General features: G+C 39.6%; 1 protein-coding gene across 1 annotated transcript; it reads right to left on the minus strand.

The window, feature by feature from the left end:
* Window positions 1-23599, minus strand: LOC139116370 (zinc finger protein 91-like). The gene is made up of 4 exons (XM_070679008.1): window positions 23523-23599; window positions 15446-18281; window positions 15096-15106; window positions 1-4455 (listed from the first exon to the last, which is right to left on the minus strand). Exons 2-4 carry the CDS (start codon window positions 18232-18234, stop codon window positions 1436-1438), a joined length of 5820 nt encoding a protein of 1939 aa, XP_070535109.1. The 5' UTR covers window positions 18235-18281; window positions 23523-23599; the 3' UTR covers window positions 1-1435.
* Window positions 23600-24222: the final 623 nt, after the last annotated feature.

The raw sequence follows: 24222 nt of genomic DNA on the forward strand, positions 1-24222 counted from the left end.
GTCTTTAGTTTGTTTGGACATTCACGTCTGTTGATGATTATTTTCGCAATCGTGTACAAATCCAATGTTGGTGTACATATATCATCGAAATGAGCAAGGTAAATCTGCTTGTGATCCGTTCGATGCGTAACAAAGATTACAAGACATTAGCTGTGGAGGGCAATTCATGCGCCTGTTGTGTACCTGTTTGAAGTTACTTTGACATAACTCCGGGCAATCAGAAACAACCCTGCTAGATGCCGCGCGTTTCCCGAATAAACTTGAGACTTAGAACACGATACCTTCAACGGAGGAATTCTTTATAATTTCTGGTGCATGTTGACTATGCTTTTGGTAGAGGAGCTGCGGTAACCACAGAGACAAACAAAGATGGGGTTGGATTATATGACCATTTAGCAATCGTAAAGAGGTGCTATTTGACCTAAGAGTGTCATGGCGATACGTTGTGTTTGAATCCATCATAATGGGCGGCTTCACAAAGGTTACTGTCAGTCATTGTTCGAAAGTGATGAATGAAACAGCCGGAGTCTGGGACTGTTTTGCTAAGCGCGCAGATACATTTGTACATTACAGTGATGAGCACATGGCAGAACGAGACAAGTAACACTCGAAAGTGAGGCAGGGACAACAACATAAGGCAGCCAATGAATGAACAGGATTCGGAACAGTAAATATTAATGAGACGAGGACATATAGGCAGCCAATGAATGAACGCAGATGGGACATAGGGACATAAGACCTACCAATCAATGTGAGCGACGCTGGGGTTTAGGACACAAACATGTCCTAAAAGGTATACGTCATTGAAACTTCCTTTCTTAATACGATGGTGACAAGCCTGTTTCATGAGTGGCATTAATCCCTATCATTGTGATAGTCTTGAAATGACCATGGTATAACATGCTAATTTGCCATTACATAACGATGCATACCAGTGCTCACAAAAATCAAAACTTCCATGTACAACATTCTTGTCTGCAAACTATACCAGTATATATAACATTTGTCTAAAGCAAGTCCAAATAGGTACATGTACATAATTCAGGTGATACAAAGTAAAAAATGCAAAAAGTATTTGTTGTACCTTTCAATCCACTGAAATACAAATTTGTAACATGCACCCAGTCTACTGACTGATCTGTGAGCAACAGTGTTGACAACTACGGTTCCTCTTAACAAGTCTACTTATGCCTAAAGAACTTGTGCTCGATTGTACAGCACACTTGAAAATGGAATTTTCATGCTCAACTGTCATTTGATATATGATTGGCAGCACATAGCGGGCAAAAGTAAATGAATTGTGGAATAAAGCATCCTCCGTGAAACACTGCTATGTCTTGTTTAAAATATTTTGTTGACACAAGAGTTGTCAGACATAGGACAGCAAGTCATGTCACTTACATGTAATGCCTCAAACAGCTAATGCACATTAAAACTACTTAGTGTGAACCAGTAAATGTCTTTTCACTTTTGCAGCTGTTTTAAATCCTTTCCCACACATGTGGCAATGATGAGGTTTTTCCGATGAATGGATGTACAACCGATGACTCTTCAAACTTGATGTACATTTGAATGATTTTCCACAGAGTTCACATTGATAAGGCCGTTCACCTGTGTGAATACGTTTGTGAATGTCATCGTACTGCGAGTCGCTAAAGGATTTCCCACAGATGTCACACAAGTACAGTTTTACCTTAGCATGTACTCTTTGGTGTTTCAGGAAATTACTTTTCTGTGTAAATGTCTTATCACATTCAGAGCAAGACCAGGGTTTCAAAGTAGTGTCACCACTGTGGTATACTACCCGGTGTTTTTCAGCCCAGTCTTTAGACTTGAAACACTTATGACAGACCGGACAACTGTACGGTTTGATACTTGAATGAGTACGGAGATGCCTTTCGAGGGTTTCTTTTCTATTAAAAACTTTCCCGCATTCTTCACAAGGATAGGGCTTCTCATACTTGTGGCGTTTAACATGCCCATCTAAGCTTTCCTTCCTTCCAAATGTTTTGCCACACATATCACACGAATAAAATGCTTCCTTGTCATGAATGTTGTGATGCTGTTTTAAGAGTTCTCTGTTTTCAAACACCCTCCCACATTCCTTACAACTCAATGACTCTTGTGAATGCATTTTCTTTTTATGCCTAAAAAGTTTAAGCTTATTGTCAAAAGATACTTTGCAATCTACACAGGTGTGATCCTTCAGCTTATGCACTGTCTGACTGTGCTGATGTAGTTCATCTTTTGTGGGGAATACTTCATTACACAATTTACACTGCTCCACGGCTCCATGTATCTTTGATCTGTGTTGTCTTAAACTCAAAGTTCCATCAAAACTCTCATTACACTCTGGGCATTTGTAGATTTTCTCAGTGCTGTGGGATGTTTCTTCATGTTTCAACAAGTCAATATAATGGGCAAACTTAACATTACACACATGGCATTTGAATGGCATCTTCCTTTCATGCATGTTCACGTGTTCAACATAGCTGCTCTTCAAATGGAAAACTTTGTTGCAGATTTTACACTCAATAGATTTCCAAACTCTGTGTCTCTTCATATGGCCCTCATAGCTATCCTTCCGGCCAAACCATTTCTTACATTTCTCACACTGATACTTTAAATCTTGATCATGTGTCTCTCTATGCTCCTTCAATGATTTGTAATCATCAAATGCTGCACTACATTCTCCACAGTTCCAAACCTTTCTTTCATGTATCCTATATCTGTGCTGCTTTAATAATTTCTTTTCATAAAATGATTTTTTGCAAATCTCACACTGGTGCTGATTTGGGTGTTTGTCCTTCATATGTTTCCTCAGCTGAAGTTTTGAGAAGAGAGTTTCCTTGCATACAGGACAGCAGTGTTTATTTGCCCCTGAGCTATGTGTATGCTTGGCAACTTGGTGATGTCTTAAAAGACTACGGCTTGAAAATCTCACTTTGCACACTCTGCATGACAGATAACCCCCAGTCGAACCATGAACTTTTTCCTTGTGAAGTTTCAGTATACTATGTAGCTTGAAATCTTTCTTGCAGACATCACACTGATGCAGAATCTGTCCTTTCCATGTATTGGTTGATTGTTCGGTGGAAATTCCTTGTGGACCAATGCTAGATGTTGTACCATGCTCTTTTGCCTGTTGTAGACCTTGACAAGGCACTGAAAGATGGTCCTGCAGAAGACCTTTGCTTCCAAACTCAAAGTTGCATTCAGTACACAAATATTTGTGTTTCTCATCGCAGTTACTGCTACTATGACCTTGAATTTCATCGCCATGCTCTTGATTTCTGTGTTTCTGAAGCAGATGATTCCTTGGAAAACTTTCACCACAAAATTCACATTTGAATGACACCTCTCTCCCTTTGATGACCTTTGCCTTTTCCTCTTCAACATGTTCATTCTGGTCTGTTTGAAATGTGGTTTTGTGGGCCACAGTATCAGCATGATTGATATTGCTACAAATGTCAGTGTGTGTCTCCCCTGATAAACTAGAATCGTCCTTAATGTGACTTCCTGGTATATTCATATCTGCAACAGAGTTACCTGTTTCAAAAAGGTGAGGCTGGTTTACACTTGCAGAGTTCACTGGTTTTGCTACATCAGCAATACTGCTACTACCTTTGTTCCCACAAACAACCATATGATTACTCCTTGCAAACAGTCCTGGAACACCTGTTTCATTCTGATCTTCAATTTCTATTTTATATTCGTCTTCTCTGCCACCAGCTTCTGTGTGTACATTCCTCATTGCATTTTCTTCATTAGCTGTATCCTCCTCATAGGGGTCATCATCATCATCATTCCCATCACTACCACTATCAAATACATCAGCATCATCACTGCCTACAGTGATATTTCTGTCTTCATCGTTTGCATATTTCAACAAATTACTGGCATCAATATTGCTTCCACATTTCAGCACATGTTTAGTGTCTACATAGTCAGCTTCACTTGTACATGTATAGTGTTGCATTTTGGGTCCACTCGCCAATTCATTCCCCCTACAGCTAGTACGTAATGTGTATAAAGCTTTGTCAGGACAATCAGATGCATTGTAAAACTTCTCCTGAAACTGTGCACAGCCAGTAGCAAGTTCCTCAATTTTCAGTTCACTTGATACTTTCAGGAATTGCTCAACATTATGCATGGAAATGGTTACTTTACCAGTGTATATGAAGTCAAGCAGATCTTTCATAGTATTGGCATCCATACCACCAAAGCATTCCCTGATTTTGTCCTTCTGTGCATCTGAAGTAAGAGCTGAGTTGAACATTGGACTGCAACATGCTAAGACTGCCTGGTGACAAGCAAAACACCGCCCCTGCACACAAAACTGAACGTCCGTGAACAGAGACTGTTTTCTGAATTCATTGAGTCTTTTCAGAATTGATGAAGATTGGTTCTCTACACTGTAATCCATTTTAATCTGACAGAGATTACTGGCACGTCAACTTGGGTGTTCTGGTTCTGACCTAGAAAATATCAAAGAATGTTCTAGAATTACCATAATGTTTATAACCTGGCAGTTTAACAATTAGCAAGGTTCTCCAGAAGGGGACTTTTAGGAATGGGCCACCACTGTGTTTTTGAAATAATCTTTTCATATGTTCATAAGGGCACAAAAAGAATACATATTCACAACAAAAGAATTGGCAATTAGCAATTTAACACTGTTATGTAAATAGGTAGCCTGTCTGTTTTTCCCAGATGTGGAGAACACTTACTAGAATGTCAAAACAAGCTTTATTTCACTTTCAATTTGAAGATTATCAGAATTAGTCAAGGTGGCATGTCCAAACTGTCCAACTTTAAATACCGGTATATCGTTGTGTGATCAAAGGAGGCGTTGCATGTTATGTTATGTGTTTTGTCAAATACAAAGTCACATTTTTTTGCAAAAACCTATTCAATTTTCAATAATTTGCTAACCGAAGATAGAAGGATTTACTTTTTTAGCATGACAAAAAGTCATAATTTGCTGTTAAAGAAGTGTAAATGCGTCAAACCTACAACTCAAATGGACTATGGTACAGACCAACCAACATGAAAAAAAACATGCATAGAAGTGTGTATTTCCGTATGATTGTACACATTGGTCTGTTTCTACACCATCACATGATCTCTGGGGCATACTGAGTCTGTAGAGCAACACTGTGATGCATCCTTTTATTCCCAAGTACAACTATTGTTCAAACGTATGCAAATATATTAATTGTATAAGTTAAGTGTCAATATCATTGCAGTATGCAATGATATCCAATTAGACGGTGTTAGAATCTAATATTGATATTTTCTAATTTCCATACTTCTAGAGTCTGATATCGTATGTGTATTTCATTTTCAAACCTCTCTCAGAAGTGTCTGCACCAGCACTACCGGTACAGTAGATAGAGCATGCAGGCAATTGTGAGATAGGCTGTTTTGATGACTAAAAGATACCGGTACAACGTGAAAGGTCAGGTCATAAGGAGTGATGATCTTCGTAACATACTGGTATGGTCCACACCTATGATATGATAATTGAGTCATTCCACAGTAAAGTGCAACCACTTTGTGACAATAAGGTCAAAAATTAAATTTATTAATCTGAATCTAAAAGTTGAGTGGGTGGACAGTATTACAGGTGTGTCATCTAATAATATTTTTTTTAAGATAAATAATTTCTTTGTTTAAGAAGGAGGGCAAATTGTCGCGGCAACAGTAACGCGTGTAACATGGACAGACATGACATTGTATTGTATTTGATCACATGTATGCCATTATCATCCCTGTGCCAAGTTTGAAAGAAACCCATTAGTCTACAAGAACTAGAAACACACTTCAGAAGATATTTTAATCTTAAATATTATCAGAAGAGGAGGATATCTGATGCAACGTTATGGCAACTGGCAACGTATGTAGCATGGACAGACACTGGATTGGCTTTATACACAAATTGTGTGTGTTCCAATCTGAATCAATTGGACCCCGTGATTGATCGCAAGGTTTTACCAAATTATGAACTCATACAATCTATTCGAGCATCGCTTTGATTTAGCATACATAGTTTTATGTTTGGAGGTCGCTAGCAATTTATGAAGTCTTAGACGACCACTGTGTATCGGTCTTGGCTCCCAAAGCTCGCCAATCATTGTTTAGCGCTGCGGGCTGGGTTGCCGCCTCTGAGTACCAGCACTGTCGTGTTGAAGTGAATTTCGTTGCACAATTATATAAAGACCAGAGACTGGAATAACAAACAATGCAATACAAGTCTTTGTCACAGTGATAATGCCGGTCAGTAATTACCGGGGGCAGGACGTTAGCTGACCAACAAAATCTGAAATATGAAATGAATAAATAATATCTATCATTGGGTCCAATTGACTTGGGTCCAGTCGGCATGGGGTCCAATTGACCAGTTCCCTGTCAGTGAAAAATGCATTTCTTGCATGAATAAATCTAATAATGCAACCTCATTCGTGGGGTTAATGATGAGAGTATAAGTTTCCAGGCAAGGCAATAATTAATACGGGAAAACATGACAGTGCTTTTGCATGAATAAGATTGATAAGAAAGTAGCTGATAGCCAGCCAATAGCCAGCTAACATTGGCTAATAGAGGCTAAAAACGGCTATTAGCTTGAATAGCTGAATAGCCAAGGATTTTGGTATCATAGCAGAATAGCTGAATAGCTGCTCAACAACCCCGAAGCAGTATAAGTTTCCGTCAGTAGGTCCCAAAGATAATAGCTGAATAGCCGCTAATTATCCCTTGAGTCATTGCTGTAAACCCTCTCAGCTGAATAGCTGCGAAATATGTCAAAGCTGGCTATTTTGGCTATCTAGCAATCCTACGGTGGCCCAAAACTACCTGTTCTCCGCATTCAAAGTCTGCGTCGCAATCAAATGTTTTTCTCTCACATATGTCTCTGCATTCAAAGTCTGCGTCGCAATCAATTGTTTTTCTCTCACATATGTCTCCGCATTCAAAGTCTGCGTCGCAATCAAATGTTTTCTCTCACATAAGCTTATGTCTCCGCATTCAAAGTCTGCGTCGCAATCAATGTTTTTCTCTCACATATGTCTCCGCATTCAAAGTCTGCGTCGCAATCAAATGTTTTTCTCTCACATATGTCTCCGCATTCCAAGTCTGCGTCGCATTCAATTGTTTTTCTCTCACATATGTCTCCGCATTCAAAGTCTGCGTCGCAATCAAATGTTTTTCTCTCACATAAGCTTATGTCTCCGCATTCAAAGTCTGCGTCGCAATCAAATGTTTTTCTCTCACATATGTCTCCGCATTCAAAGTCTGCGTCGCAATCAAATGTTTTTCTCTCACATATGTCTCCGCATTCCAAGTCTGCGTCGCATTCAATTGTTTTTCTCTCACATATGTCTCCGAGGTATGCCTCAGTGTACGTTATTCCGCGAAGCATAATTTCTATCGAACAGCGCTATTGACAACGACGAACATTGTATCAAGTTATTTTCAATAGATTATCGATCGAAAATTTGTTTGGACGGGCCGGGCGCTCGTGTGTTGAGGTCACGTCATAAACATTTCCACAATAACCCATATATTGACTTATACACTTAAATATCAACATTGAAGGTATCCGTTGGTTTCCTGTACTGAAATTAAATCGACGACAATTTTTTTAGTTTTGGTGATACTTTTACGTACGTTTCGGCACATTTTGGCGCACCTCGGCGTAGTTTGGCGCCATTGTGAACGGGGGGGGGGGGGGGGAGACTACACGCGAGTGAGCGAGACAACAATGTATCAATTTCGGACAAAAGGATATCGATCGATAACGTTCACTGCACGATTACAGTGGAGACTCTACGCCCGTTCGCCTGTCTGTTGTGTTATTCTTGCAGTTTACTGGGATTTTCATGGTTAATATTCGCCAAAATTTGGTATAAATTACAACAACCTGACTGGTATTTGGTCTGTATAATTTAAGAGACGCTAACCGATTAAAATGGGTCAATATTAGACCCTGATTCTGCATATGCAAACGCTGTAAGATCGCCATTTTATTGAGGGCAAGAGCAAAAATTCAGCGATCGGAAAAAAAAATGCAACTAAAACAAGTTTCGTCGAGAAATTCAAAAAACTAAAACGACAGCAATTTTGTATATATATCAAGGAAACACAGTGCCACTTTTCACTATAATTGGTTCAGAATTGAGAAATTTGAACGAGCGATAGTTGTACGGTCTGTTCTGTACATTAAACGCAATTGTTTTCAATCTACTCTCCGAACGCGCACTCCACGTATGTGTGGCAAAAATTCGGGACGCTATATACCGTACAAAATGGGGCGCCTTTGGGCCGTAGTGCACTACGTGGAGTGCGCGTTCGGAGAGTCAATTTCACCTCCCGCGTCATGTTGAAAATTTCGCCGTATTTCCTTGCTGCACATCTAAATATTAATGAAAGAGCAACAGGTCCTATTTCCCGTATATGCTGCCCTTACAATTATAATATTTTGGGAAGAATTTCACAAGGAAATTCCAAAAATACGTAAGCGATAAGAGACATATGCAAAATCAAGTAAAAACACAGTCAACAGCAAAACGATCTTCAACTCGTCATTTCATAAAAAAGAGGGAAACAAAAAAAAATAAACCATAGAGTTTTAGTTACCCTCATGATATGTGTCATACCAAATATATAAAAAATAACAGCGAAATGAAAAAGTTAAACCAACGGTTTTTTTCAGATGTATTTTTCATTTTACGATGTGTCTACTCTGCTCGATTTCCCATAGAAAACAATTGCGTTTAATGTACAGAACAGACCGTACAACTATCGCTCGTTCAAATTTCTCAATTCTGAACCAATTATAGTGAAAAGTGGCACTGTGTTCCTTGATATATATACAAAATTGCTGTCGTTTTAGTTTTTTGAATTTCTCGACGAAACTTGTTTTAGTTGCATTTTATTTTTCCGATCGCTGAATTTTTGCTCTTGCCCTCAATAAAATGGGATCTTACAGCGTTTGCATATGCAGAATCAGGGTCTAATATTGACCCATTTTAATCGGTTAGCGTCTCTTAAATTATACAGACCAAATACCAGTCAGGTTGTTGTAATTTATACCAAATTTTGGCGAATATTAAAGCGCAGTGGTCGTCGCGCTGCGCATCCTCCTGAGGGGTCCCCCTCTATTGTAAACAAATCCAAGAACGCCGCACATGTTACGTGTTGACTGTAATGTTTGCGATATTGCCGCTTGTTAAAATGGCGGCTGATCTGTCACAAGCATACCAACTATCCAAATGTAACACGCAATAAAAGGTCAATTAATCTAAGTTGAATATCTGCTGAATATTGAACAATATTGCACGCTGATTGAGATCACATTTGCTCATGATTTTCTTGAATCAGTTGAATGGGGCTCGGCTACTGTTATCGCTCGAGCCATAGAGCTAGACGTACGGATGTATACGCCAACAGACTATCAACGACCGGGCTCTAGTTTTCGACATCGCTAGCAAGGACGAGAGCTTTCATTTCAAGAGGCCCGACAGGAGTACGAGTACAAAGACAACAACCCAAATACAGAAATCTACAGCTCGCAGAGCAATGCCCGCTGCAGCAAGAAGTATCTCTGCATCTGTTCCGTTCCGTGGTCTGTATGAACGTCCGTGTCAAACCGGGTATATGGCGCGCTACACTCGGCTGTGGAGAATCCAACTCAACTACAAAGTTTACCCCGTTTAGGGGTGCAAACGAGAATTCCGAGTACAGGTATCAAGTCAAGCGAAGGACCTTTCATAGGTCTTCTTGTTATGTGGGGGTTATCTCACTTGAAAGAGGATTCAGACCTACCCGGCAATCAGGAGGTACAACAACGAAGTTTGCCCAGCACCGGTAGGCCTACACCAGCTAGCGGTTGGATCACTGCCATGACCGTGCACAGGACCGGGGCCGGGGCACAGGATCTCTCGATACGTATATGCACGGTGTAGCCGTGCAATTTTCCTGCCAAATGCCGCGAAAACCCGCTCGTTTTGTTTATTGTTTCCTGTCATTTTAACTATTTCTTACCACGTAATACTAGGAGAAGTAAGACATGGTGATCAAAAGTTGGTTGTAGGGGGGTTGTGGGCCAAGTCGTAGCGGGCCGGTACGTTGTGGGACCGGATTCTCTATGTCCGTGTACGTCAACGCAGTAACCGTCTCCCAACAACATCTCCCGTGTCCTGCTCTGGCTTGCCGATCATGGTCTTGAGTGTAATTTTTGTGTTAGGCATTGTGCTTGTTGCTGGTCTACATATATAGGCAATGTTGATCATTTTAGTTATGTATTTTCACTGTACTGTACATAGCATCGTGTACAACCAGCGTGATCGCGCGCGATCAAAGCTTTTTGTTCACTGTGACTGCGTGCAGTAAACTCATAGACATCCACTGTCTATGAGTAAACTCAGCGACATAATGTGCTGAGTGTAGTGTCCCAATGTTCGTAGCTCTACACGAGTTTATAGATAGAAATACACCACTGAGTTCGTTTCCGATCCTAATATTTTACTATTGCATGATGTTGAGTCTTACAAAGGCCTTAACAAAGTGGGGGACTGCTCCCATCTCACTCCTATTGAAGTTGAGAAGACTTATGTTTACAAAAATGTATGTTTATCAACAAAAAAAATCACGCACGCGCAGCGCGACGACCACTGCGCTTTAACCATGAAAATCCCAGTAAACTGCAAGAATAACACAACAGAGGCGAACGGGCGTAGAGTCTCCACTGTAATCGTGCAGTGAACGTTATCGATCGATATCCTTTTGTCCGAAATTGATACATTGTTGTCTCGCTCACTCGCGTGTAGTCTCCCCCCCCCCCCCCCCCCCCCCCCCCCCCCCCCCCCCCCCCCCGTTCACAATGGCGCCAAACTACGCCGAGGTGCGCCAAAATGTGCCGAAACGTACGTAAAAGTATCACCAAAACTAAAAAAATTGTCGTCGATTTAATTTCAGTACAGGAAACCAACGGATACCTTCAATGTTGATATTTAAGTGTATAAGTCAATATATGGGTTATTGTGGAAATGTTTATGACGTGACCTCAACACACGAGCGCCCGGCCCGTCCAAACAAATTTTCGATCGATAATCTATTGAAAATAACTTGATACAATGTTCGTCGTTGTCAATAGCGCTGTTCGATAGAAATTATGCTTCGCGGAATAACGTACACTGAGGCATACCTCGGAGACATATGTGAGAGAAAACAATTGAATGCGACGCAGACTTGGAATGCGGAGACATATGTGAGAGAAAAACATTTGATTGCGACGCAGACTTTGAATGCGGAGACATATGTGAGAGAAAAACATTTGATTGCGACGCAGACTTTGAATGCGGAGACATAAGCTTATGTGAGAGAAAAACATTTGATTGCGACGCAGACTTTGAATGCGGAGACATATGTGAGAGAAAAACAATTGAATGCGACGCAGACTTTGAATGGGCGGAGACATATGTGAGAGAAAAACATTTGATTGCGACGCAGACTTTGAATGCGGAGACATATGTGAGAGAAAAACATTTGATTGCGACGCAGACTTTGAATGCGGAGACATATGTGAGAGAAAAACAATTGATTGCGACGCAGACTTGAATGCGGAGACATAAGCTTATGTGAGAGAAAAACATTTGATTGCGACGCAGACTTTGAATGCGGAGACATATGTGAGAGAAAAACAATTGATTGCGACGCAGACTTTGAATGCAGAGACATATGTGAGAGAAAAACATTTGATTGCGACGCAGACTTGAATGCAGAGACATATGTGAGAGAAAAACATTTGATTGCGACGCAGACTTTGAATGCGGAGAACAGGTAGTTTTGGGCCACCGTACTATCTAGCAATCCCGCACCCATGAACTGCGGTTCCTCTACTTAGTACTACAGTGTACAAATACTGTCCGTCAAGGCCAGAGGGCGAACTGCCGTGGCGAGCGACATACAGATTCATACAGATTTCGGCTGCTGTGTTGTTCATAATGCACACATTTTACAAAACCTAACAGACTTACTCGAGATTTTCTGTGGAAATTTCACTCTTCAGGTACCAATGACACTCAAACTGAGGTAAAGAAAGGCGTGCTGTACGATCGTGGGTGATGACCTTTGACATAAGATAACGCCATCAACGTCAAGGACGCAGACACTAGGGCACTGGGGACTTGAGACATTCATTCGTGCAGCACGTATAGACAGTATGTGCAGCCCGATGTGCAGATAGAGGCAGTTCGCGAGACTGCTGTGCACAGGCACTAGATACGTCACTTAGCGATCGGCACTGATTCACAGCAAACAGAGAGAGAGAAAGGAAGGCGTGCATCAAATGGGCCAGAGTACTGAAAACTACCGACGACGGCAAATGTTCAAGCGGCGATTTCGCCGCATAATTTTCACTAAAACTTACCGAAATGTGGCGGATAGAGGCTATAGTTCATATATTTTATGATCCATAGCAAGAAACAGCACAATTTAAAAGCAAACTACTTAAAACTTGGAGGTTTCAAGTGGAGTTTAACAGTGGCAGTTGACTGCTCAGTCTGGCGTCAACTAAGTGTGACCTTGGATCTCTGGCTCCTCATTGGTCGAGACATCCGATGTTGATACATCATATACAGGGGGTGCGGCGCTCGTATCTACTAACACAGGGTGGAGATTCTACCGCATTGAAACGCGAACACCATGTTATTACTTTGTGTGTGATCATGGAGGTAGTAGAGACACCTCCATGGTGTGATCTTTTTATATCGTTAAATCTACATGTTATTGCAATAAAAATTATAAATTATAATTACTTGTTATTGTTTATTCTATTTTTTCGTTTTTCCACCTTTTTTTCTGATTTTTATTTTTTTTTATCTCCTTGGTATACCGTTATCAGAGTTCCCTGTGATCATGGCTGTGATCTAGACAACTTGCTATAACTGGTCATCTGTTTGCGTAATTAGCCGAGTGGCAAACGTTTTGATCGATGTGTGTTATTAACTTTACCTGAGGAAGTCCAATGTCTTTATGCCAGTATTTGAGAGATAAACACACGACAAAAATTAGGTCAAAACTCGTTTCAGAAGAGGCTTTTGTTGTATACTTTGTCCTGGCAAACATATCTGGCATGCAATGAATATTGTCACGATCAAAACGTTTATAGGGATATTTTAAATCAGAATATTACTCGTTAGTTTTAGATGTGCAGTTGCTAACCAGTGACATGCATCTCAAGAACGACATGTAATCAACTCAAGAATGACACTATGTGCTCACATTCGGTTTGAATTAGTCCATTCAAGAAAAATTGAAACCAGAAAAACAAGAATGACAAAGGTAGGTCTGCCAACTTAGGTACTGGAGGTCATCTTTAGGAACATGCATATCGACTTCTATAGCAATGGTACAAGCAGATCCTTAAAGCAAATGTCAAGAAAATCATTTGCATAATTTTGGCAATGCAAACTTCATTTGAACAAAATCCCATCTATAGTCCAAAATGCATTCACATCAAATGCCAAGCTAAAAAGTGCAGCAGTTTTTGATGTTGATGGACATACTATACGTACCTACATACATACACACAGACAGACAGACGCCACCGAACCCCTCAGTTTATACATAGGGATAGGCTATGTGTCCATCCCCAGGGGTGGGTAGGTATTTTGTTGTATTAATTGCTAATAAAGGTTTATTCTACCAAGCTTTGGTGCTTTGGTCTTGCACTGCCCTTGACAATCTTGTGTAAACGTTTTATCAGCATGCTGCATTTATTATCTGACCAGTTTGATTACCTAATTCGCCAAAGCAAGCAAGGTGGTAATTTAGTCTATTATCTGATGAGTTTGAGTCCCGGGTTTGAGTGCCTCATTTGCCAAAGTAAGCAAGGGTAAATTACTAATCTGTGAACGCTGTCACCAGATCATCACCGGATTAACTTTGACAAAGTCAACAACGAGCGCACCAGCAAGGTATAACTGAAGATACCTTGCTGGTGCGCTCGTTGCAGCATGCTGATGAAACGTTTACGCAAGATTGTCAAGGGCAGTGCAAGACCAAAACACCAAAGTTTGGTAGAATAAACCTTTATTAGCAATACAACAAAACACCTACCCACCCCTGGGGACGGACATATAGCCTATCCCCTATGGTTTATACGATTGGTTCACACACAGGTGTCCGGAGTTGCCGGTGTACATGCCAATCTCTCTCTATGCATGTACACCGGCAACTCCGGACACCTGTGGGTTCACATTGGTTACCAAATGTGAGCTGAAAATGGTAATTTAGATAAAAAGCATTACATTGATTCCACATATAGAAAAAAATTATGCAGGACACAATAGGAAAAAATTGCGGCCACAGTGGCGGGAAAAAAATTTGTTTCCATACCCACTTCCTCCAGCACCCCCCCCCCCCTCCAAAAAAAAACAAATGGTTCTCATCGAAGGGAGCCATCATTATTTACCAGAGAACTGAGAGGGGGTCACTCAAAAATTGGAAACTTCCAAAAAGGGTGCTCAAAATGTCACAGAAAGGGGCTCACTCAAATTTTTTGTGAGGAATAAATTGAAACACCTCTCAGATTGCAACATTGCAATACCGGTATACTTTCATTTGACAACAGATCCTTAGAGAATGTCACTCACTGCATGGAGCTTCCTTGAAACACATATTTTCCACACTTTTAATCAACACCAGTCAGCAAATAATCTACACCAATCAGCATATAATCTACACAAGTCAGCACACAATCCACAACAATCAGCATATAATCTACATTAGTCAGTATGGTCGAATATAAACAGTATTTCAACTGGACTAGCTCTCATGTACATTGAAAAATTTTATTTTCCAAAAATGTTAAAAATTTTACACTTTTTGTTTAAAAGTAATGGTTGTGCCCTTACACATACATCAAAGTCTTTCGTGGGGCAACCTTTGGTATGGAGGAGTCTGAGTGCTTTCAAGATCTAGCTGTGCTTGGTGACCTTGGTGACCTGGTGACTTTGATGACATAAAGCAATACTAAATAGTTTCAAATTCACGTGATACAGAGTACAACATGCACAAACAATTTGTTGTACCTTTCAATTCACTGAAATACAAATTTGTATCATGCACCCAAGTCTATGAATGGTCTATGAGCAACAGTGCTGACAACTGTGGCTCATCTCAATGGTCTGCTATGCCAAAATAAACCTGTGCTCTCTTGTACAGCACATCTGAAAATAAAATTTTCATGCTCCAGAGTATGTACCCGTAATGGTGGCTGCACATAATGGGCTAAAGTAAATCAATGGTGGAATAGTGCATCCCAGATGAAACGTTGCTGTCTCTTGTTTCAATTTTTTATTGATGCAAGAGTTGTCAAACTTCGTACAGCAAGTCTTGTCAGTTACATGTAATCACTCAAGCAGTTTATGCATATATAAACTATTTATCATGAACCAGTAAATGTCTCTTGACTTTTGCAGTTGTTTTAAATCCTTTACCACACACTTGGCAAAGATGAGGTTTTTCTGATGAATGGATGTAGAACTGATGACTGATCAAACTTGTTTTAGATTTGTATGATTTTCCACAGAGTTCACATTGATAAGGCCTTTCACCTGTGTGAACACGTTTGTGAATGGTCAGGTTATTTGGTTCGCTAAAGGATTTCCCACAAATGTCACACAAATACAGTTTTACCTTAGCATGTACTCTTTGGTGTTTAAGGAGATTACCTTTCTGCGTAAATGTCTTATCACATTCAGAGCAAGACCAGGGTTTCAAAGTAGTGTCACCACTGTGGTATACTACCTGGTGTTTTTCAGCCCAGTTTTTAGACTTGAAAGACTTTTGACAGACCGGACAGCTGTACGGTTTGATACTTGAATGAGTATGGAGGTGATTTTTCAGGCCATCTTTTCTATTGAAAACTTTACCACATTCTTCACAAGGATATGGCCTAGTATACTTGTGGTGTCTCACATGCGTATCAAAGCTTTCTTTCCTTCCAAATGTTTTGCCACACACATCACACGAATACAATGCTTCCTTGTCGTGAATTCTGTGATGCTGTTTTAAGAGTTCTCTGTTTTCAAACACACTCCCACATTCTTTACAACTCAATGACTCTTGTGAATGCATTCTCTTTTTGTGCCTAAGAAGGTTACGCTTTTTGTCAAAAGCTACTTTACAATCTGCACAGGGGTAATTTCTCAACTTATGCACTTTCTGTCTGTGCTGATACAGTTCATCTTTTGTGGGGAATACTTCATTACCCAATTTACACTGCTCCACGGCTCCATGTGTCTTTGTGATGTGAAGTCTTAAGCTCAAAGTTCCATCGAAACTCTCAGCACATTCTGTGCATTTGTAGATTTTCTCAGTGCTGTGGGATGTTTCTCTGTGTTTCGATAAGTCGATATAACGGGCAAATTTCACATTACACACATGGCATTTGAATGGAGTCTTCTTGTTATGCATTTTCATGTGCTGAATATAGTTATTTTTCATTTTGAAAACTTTGTTGCAGATTTTACATTCAATAGATTTTTCATATTTGTGATTCTGCATATGGCCATCGTAGGTTTCTTTCTGGCCAAACCATTTCTTACACTTGTCACACTGATACTTTAAATCTTGGTCATGGGTCTTTCTATGTTCTTCCAATGATTTGTACTGATAAAATGTCACATCGCATTCTTTACAGCTAAATACTTTTTTTCCCTCATGGATCTTATCTCTGTGCTGTGTATTAAGTAACAAATTCGCATTAAATGACTTTTTGCAAATCTCACTTTGGTTTATTTGCCACTCGAAATCTTTGTTGTGGACTGCACCCTCATGCAGATCCTTTTCTCTCTGTGTATTGGCTGATTGTTCAGTGGATATTTCTCGTGATCCAATGGCATATGTTGTACCATGCTCTTTTGTTTGAAGACTTTGACAATGAACTGAAAGATGGTCCTGCAGAAGATCTTTGCTTCCAAACCCACAGTTACATTCAGTACACAAATATTTGTGTTTCTCATCACAGTCACTGCTACTATGACCTTGAATTTTATCACCATGCTCTTGATTTCTGTGTTTCTGCAACAGATGATTTCTTGGAAAACTCTCTTCGCAAAATTCACATTTGAGTGACGCTTCTCTCACTTTGATGACCTTTGAGTTTTCTTCTTCAACATGTTTGTTCTCATCTGTTTGAAATTTGCTTTTGTGGGCCACAGCATCAGCATTATTGATATTGTTACAAATGTCAGTGTGTGTTCGCCCTGATAAACTTAGATCATCCTTAATGAGACTTCCTGATATATTCATATCTCCAAAGGAGATACCCGTTTCAAAAAGGTGAGGCTGGTTTACAGTTGCAGACTTCACTGGTTTTTCTACATCAGCCATGTTCCGACCATCTTTATTTTCACAAACAACCATATGATTGCTCCCTGTGAAAAGTTCTGGAACACCTCCTTCGGTCTGGTCTTCATTTTCTATCTTACATTTGATTTCTCTGATATCAGTCTCTGTATTTACATTGCTCATATCAGTTTCTTCATTAGCTGTATCCTCCTCATAGGGGTCATCATCGTCATCATTCCCATCACTACCACTATCAAATACATCAGCATCATCACTGCCTACAGTGATATTTCTGTCTTCATCATGTGCATATTTCAACAACTTACTGGCATCAATATTGCTTCCACATTTCAGCCCTTGTCTAGTGTCTACAGGTACATTTACAGCTTTGCCTGTATATTGTTGCATTGTCTCTTTATCTTCCACTTCATTCCTTACACAACTAGTAGCTACTGCACTTATAGTCTTGTCAAAATATCCATCTGTACAGTCGTACTTCTCCTTGAACTGTGCACAGCCTGTTGCAAGCTCCTCAAATTTCAGTACAGTGGAGACTTTCAGCAATTGCTCAATATTATGCATGGCAATGGTTACTTTACCAGTGTACATAAAGTCTAGCACATCTTTCACAGAGTTGGCATCCATAGCAGCAAAGCACTCCCTGATTTTGTCCAAAGATGCTTCTGAAGCAAGAACTGAAGTGAACAGTGGACTGCAACACGCCAAGACTACCTGGTGACAAGCAAAGCGCTGGCCCTGCTCACAAAATTCAACATCTGTAAACAGAAACTTTTTTCTGAATTCATTCATCCTCTTCAGAATTGATGAAGATAGGTTCTCCACACTGTAATCCATTTTCATCTGTCTTGTTGTCATGGTTACAGAGATATCTGCTTTGTCAACTTGGATTTTCTGATTCTCACCTAGAAAATATCAAAGATTCAGGAGTTACCATAATGTTTATCACTTGGCAGTGCTGCAAGGAAGCATTCACAATACATAGATTGTAAAAGAGAAATCATTATTTCACTTTTGGCTGCCTGACTATCTGAAATAAGGTTGCATGTCCAAACTGTTAACCTTTCAGTGCACTCTTGTATCATCAACAAACATAGCATCAATGACAATTGGCTCACATTTGGTTCGATGTGACGGACCAGAGCGAGTGTACATATGACATTCAATGGCTTCTACAAACCTTAACATGTATTAATCATAATTTCAAGTGCATTCGAACACAATTTGATGTATAGTCCATAAAATACCAAGGCAAGCTATGTAATGGTTGGCAATTCTTGCAATGGACACACACTTATACAACATCATGCAGCCTAGTACACAAAATTACTAATACAATCCACCATGCCAAGGTTAACAGATGTCCTGTTGTGATATTGTACTACATGGCATTAATGTAAACACTATGTGGTTATTCATCAAGCAGTTGACAACTTATTATTGGCTTGCAGGTCTTTGGTTGTGTTTTGGTAAAAATATCACCAACGTGTAAAATTCTGACTCACAGTTACTGAAATTTTCACAAAGTTTACATTTTTACTGCTCATTATTTTTATTGAGCATACTTTTTGCCAATTATAACATCAGTCGAACAAATTCCCATTTACAGTTAAGCATACACCTACACATCAAATGCAAAGGTGTAACATGTAGCAGTTCTCAAGTTTTTTTCAAGGATGAGATAGTTGGCTTTTGACCAAAAACAGTGAAAAAAGTCACAAAAATAAAATATTGCATGTTCTATCACAATTTGAACACACTCAATTAAGTTTACCCCTGGGAACATGCATACCAAGTTTCAAAGCAATCAGACAAGCAATTTCATAGAAAATAATTTTTCAAACAAAAATGCCAAAAATTTGCAAAAAATAGAAATATGACAATTTCACCAAAATTTGAAGATGCCCAACTACGGTTGCCCCTAGGTACATGCATACCCAGTTTCAAAGCAATCAGAATAGAAATTCAGAGAAACTGTTCTTTTTGACCAAAAAGGGAAAAAGTGCCCCATAATAAACATATGAACATTTCACCGCAATTTGGACAAATCTGACAGAGGCCAACTTGAGGATTATGTATACTAAGTTTGAAAGCAATGGGAGGAGTGCTTTCGAAGAATAAGATTTTTTGACCAAAAGTGAACAAATATTGATATTTGCTAATTCTCATTTTTGATGATACATGTATGATGTATGTCAGGCCCGATACACATATGCAATGACACTCCACCCTCATTTGAGCCAACTCTATCACAGGTCGTACGGGGTTGGTCCATTCTCGAGAGCCAGAGCAATAATTTCCGCTCCGCTGACCTACGCAAAAATCAAGTAGCGGTGAGCTGTTGCCGTAAAGAGGCACGTGGTTTACGACGATTGGGCTGGTCATGAGAGTACTAGGAAGAACCTGGAAGAATATGCTTTTGATATCAAACCTTTCTCAAAGCATCTGCACAAGCATTTCAGTAGTTTAGAGCATGGCAGGTAAAGCTACACAGTCAAAGGTCAAGTCATAGCGTGATAATCTCGGTAATGTATGGCCCCAGCATATGACAATGGGAAGGAAGAAAGCTCACCAAGTACCACCATGATCACAAAATAAAGAAGGAAAGAATGCCATATTAGTGTCCAGCCATTATAAATTTATATTGATATCTCAAGAATTCTTGTATCTTGTGTTTCAATTGGACCAGACTTGAATATAAGTACCAACTTGTGGTAATATTTTGCTGAAAATTAGACAACATTTTAGAATGCACTTGGGGATAGATATTAGGATTCACATTTTTACAATTCTTTTGTGGTCTTCTGCTTGTGGGGGCTCATTTTAATGCTCTTGACACAAGAAAAAATTTCACCAGAGAGTTTTTTGAATCAATTTTTCTCTATGGAAATAAAGGGACATTAGATGTAACGTGTGGCAAGCCTTTCAGTATTCTGTTTGTGTATATCAACTACCGTGTCTGACCCAAATCCGTTTGTCATGCTGATATTTTGAGTATTCTTTTTGTCAACACAGCTTGTACCGGTATATGTGTAGTCATCATTGTTTATTGTTTACAAATGAATTCTAGTCCAGACTTGAATACAATTTTCGACAATAACAATGGAGATTATACTCATATACTCTCATATACCGTAAGTTGTGTTGATATGCTAAAATACTTGGCATTATATTACAGTTTAGGGATTTCAATGCACAAACCACAAAACAAAAGTTCTGAAAAAAGCCAAAAGATACAGCTTATGGAGCTTTAACACAGGGATGGTGTCATTTTGAATTTCAAATATTGGTACATGTTAGGTAATTTATTTCTCTAGTGACAAACTTTGTATGGTGACATCTAATTTTATCATTGATCTGGTAGGAGAATGGTTGAAAGTTCCAGTGGAATGTTTAGACAAAAGTTTAAGTCTTTCACTTTTAAGGCACAAACAGTTACTGCCTTGTGTTATCTGACACTGTTCAGAAAACAACAGTTACTATCAACACCGTAGTGACAAATATTTTATTACAAGCTTTCACTGGCTTTCAACAAATGTCTGAAGTCCCACATTAAAAATATCAAAAACTATCTGACACTATCCATTATTGTTATTCAGTACCACCTGTAAATTTTCATTTCTGAACAATACTTTACTAAATTTGAGTGGCATGTCACATAGTTCTTATTTGTCTACCTCATAGAATTTTAGTGGACTTTCTAAATGCAGTCTTTGAAGAAGTGAGAAAATTTGGGATAATTGAAATCATTGAACATTTCATGAAACATAAAATAGAAACATATTCATGACAAAAAATATCAAATTTAAGTTAGAATGGCGTATCTCTTTTTTTCACAGCAAATTTTCTCTTGATGGCAGTTACTGTTTCCAGGTGTACATTGTTTTGATTTGTGCATCACACGAGCCAACCAATCGCACACCAATCTCATTGAACATGGATGGTAATGTACAACCTGCTCTCAAAAATCATGCAAGAAAACATCACAGGCCATGTATCGATCCAATTGACAGTGCATTGAGGTGGAAAATGCTGTACACTACAGCTACCGGTACTACTACAGTAGGTTCCATTGCATGAGATATATGATATATACGCTGTACTATGGGGCTACAAGAGGTCCCTTCAAGCTCCATGGCTGTACAATATTCTCACTGAAAGAGATTTTGCTGCGCTGTACTATGGGGCTACAAGAGGTCCCTTCTAGCTCCATGGCTGCACAATATTCTCACTGAAAGAGAGTTTGCTGCGCTGTACTATGGGGCTACAAGAGGTCCCTTCAAGCTCCATGGCTGTACAATATTCTCACTGAAAGAGATCTTGCTGATGCCTAGCTGCAGTGCTGTAGCTCAAGGTTTTGCCTGGGTATGTGGGTTGAGCAGTGTTCCCTCTAAGGTTTCGAGAGGGTGCGCAACTTGAGATACGTCTGATTGCCTCACAGCTGGGTCCGTTCATGTATATGCTAATTTACTGAGGTACGTCACAACGTACAATGAACGTTGGCTCCGTTCATGTATATGCTAATTTACTGAGGTACGTCACAACGTACAATGAACGTTGGTGGCAACTGCGCCACCAACGGGCGCTAAACCCGAAACGCGGAAGTAAAATCTACGCTGAGATCGCACACTTCGCCTGAGTTATCGTTTCCAAAACTACCGATCGAAATTACGAAATGACTGTGACTAAAGTTGCGCAAAACATGAAATTTCACTGCGAGAGCAGTCGGAGACACTGCGCAATTAGCGCGCAAATAAGCCTTAGCGGGAACACTGGGGTTGAGCGACAAAGTTTTGTTTTGCCATCCAACCAAATTATCCTGGCAAAACCTCGAGCTACAGAACTGCAACTATGCAGTTGTGTTACACCGTGCAGTTTCATTGAAGTGTCTGTGAGGGCTGAGATCAATATTGAGGCGTACTCCTCAACAACATGCAACACTCTGTGGCAGCATCAACAGTCCCTTATGGCTACCAGTATAAACTTACGCGGACAGCCCCCCTTTCCCAGGCTGTGATGTAATTGGGGGTGTCAGTGTATGCAAACGCCAAAACAAAGTAAAATATTGATGAACATGTTTGTTGTTGATTTTGCAAAACCTTTATTGTACGGTGATGACCGACCTATATATATATATATATATATATATATATATATATATATATATATATATATATATATATATATATATATATATATATATATATATATATATATATATATATATATATATATATTATAATAATATATATATATATATATATATATATATACACTCTGTGTGTGTGGTGTATATATATATATATATATATATATATATATATATATATATATATATATATATATATATATATATATATATATATATATATATATATATATATATATATATATATATATGAATATGTGCCATAATGGGGCAGGTATTTCAGCAATTTGGTCTAAAATGGGGTTGAGTTTGAGTGCCACACAAGAATGAATTCCAACCGTCCGTTCCCGTTTAGTCAGCAGGATTCCAAGCTGCAATAAATAAGCATCAATACCTTTTGGTGAGGGGGAAAGATATTTTCTTTCTCCCAAATTTTGTTTCTGCAAACTTTGACATGACCTTTGAGCTTGGTCAAAGGTCATAAAGGTCAAAACTGGGGTCCTAAAATAACGATATTTTAGGTCTAAAATGGGCCTTTCATTTTTACGTGCGCCTGCACCCCACCACTTCTCTGAGCAAGTGCTCCCCTCCCCTGGGGAGCAACTACAGGCATTCGACTCATTGCAAGCAAACCGCTGATAATATGATCAGATCAGTGACGGTTTGCTTGCATTGAGTCGAAAACCTGTGGTCACTCCACTTTGTGGAGTGACCGTGGGCGGACGTAAAGTAAAGCCTCCTTATTGAAATTGTATCCAAGTTGGGATGAATGCTTGTGGGAGTGACCACGGATGTACAAAATGCAATCTATGATATTTGTACATGCAGTGATCCGCCCGGCCTCTGGAAAACTTTTAAGACTGGCCAGCCACTGCGCGGCTGCACTGCATTGACGAGCGATTGTTATGTGCGGAACCCGTTTCCATATAGGTGACATGTAGATTTAAGATAATGTGTTCTTTAAAATGCTCGTATTACGAAAACTGAAGTGACTTACTTTTTTCCACGGAATTCAGCTCAGTGGGTGCCCGCTGCGCTACCTTTCAATATTTAACCCCCGACGCTTACGATGCGATGACCTATGACACGAGATAACGCCACCAACGTCAAGCAATCCGATATCAATGCTTTATTGACACCACAGTCACTCGTGGTCTATTCAGCTGTGGGACTATTCGTCCCATAGACCTGTGTACATAAGGGGTTTTTCTCGCTTTACACACGTCTATGGGGCGAATAGTCCCAGAGCTGAATACACCACGAGTGACTGTGTTGACACACAACACATAGTCCCCTCCTATGGCAGGGATGAAAAGGGTGACAACAACTCAGAAAAAGAAAAAGTTAAGCAAAGCCTCAGAAATCACACTGAAAATGTATGGGAAAAATCTTAAGCAAGACGTAAATACATATCGCAAAAAAAAAAGAGATAAGGAATACAGTCAGTGATTATTATTATATTATGTTGTTGCCGTAACTCCATGAATCATACAGAAAGATGACGTTGATGGTGCGCGATCTTATTTGTTCGAGAGGTGAAAAGAACCGTGGTATAATCGCACGGATGATGGCACACGCACGAGCTCTCGGCAATAGCAAAAATGCCTTTTTGATGTTCAATATTCTGCTATGGTATGGTATATCAGTAAATCACACCAAGAGAAGGTACCTCTCTGTTTTGATCAGTCACTTCATAG

The sequence above is a fragment of the Ptychodera flava genome, chromosome 17 (assembly GCF_041260155.1).
Source record: "Ptychodera flava strain L36383 chromosome 17, AS_Pfla_20210202, whole genome shotgun sequence".
Taxonomy (NCBI): Eukaryota; Metazoa; Hemichordata; class Enteropneusta; family Ptychoderidae; genus Ptychodera; species Ptychodera flava.

Bases quoted from the DNA above. Each gene is read 5' to 3' on its own strand.
- LOC139116370 (XM_070679008.1), bottom strand. From the start codon at position 18,234: ATGACAACAAGACAGATGAAAATGGATTACAGTGTGGAGAACCTATCT.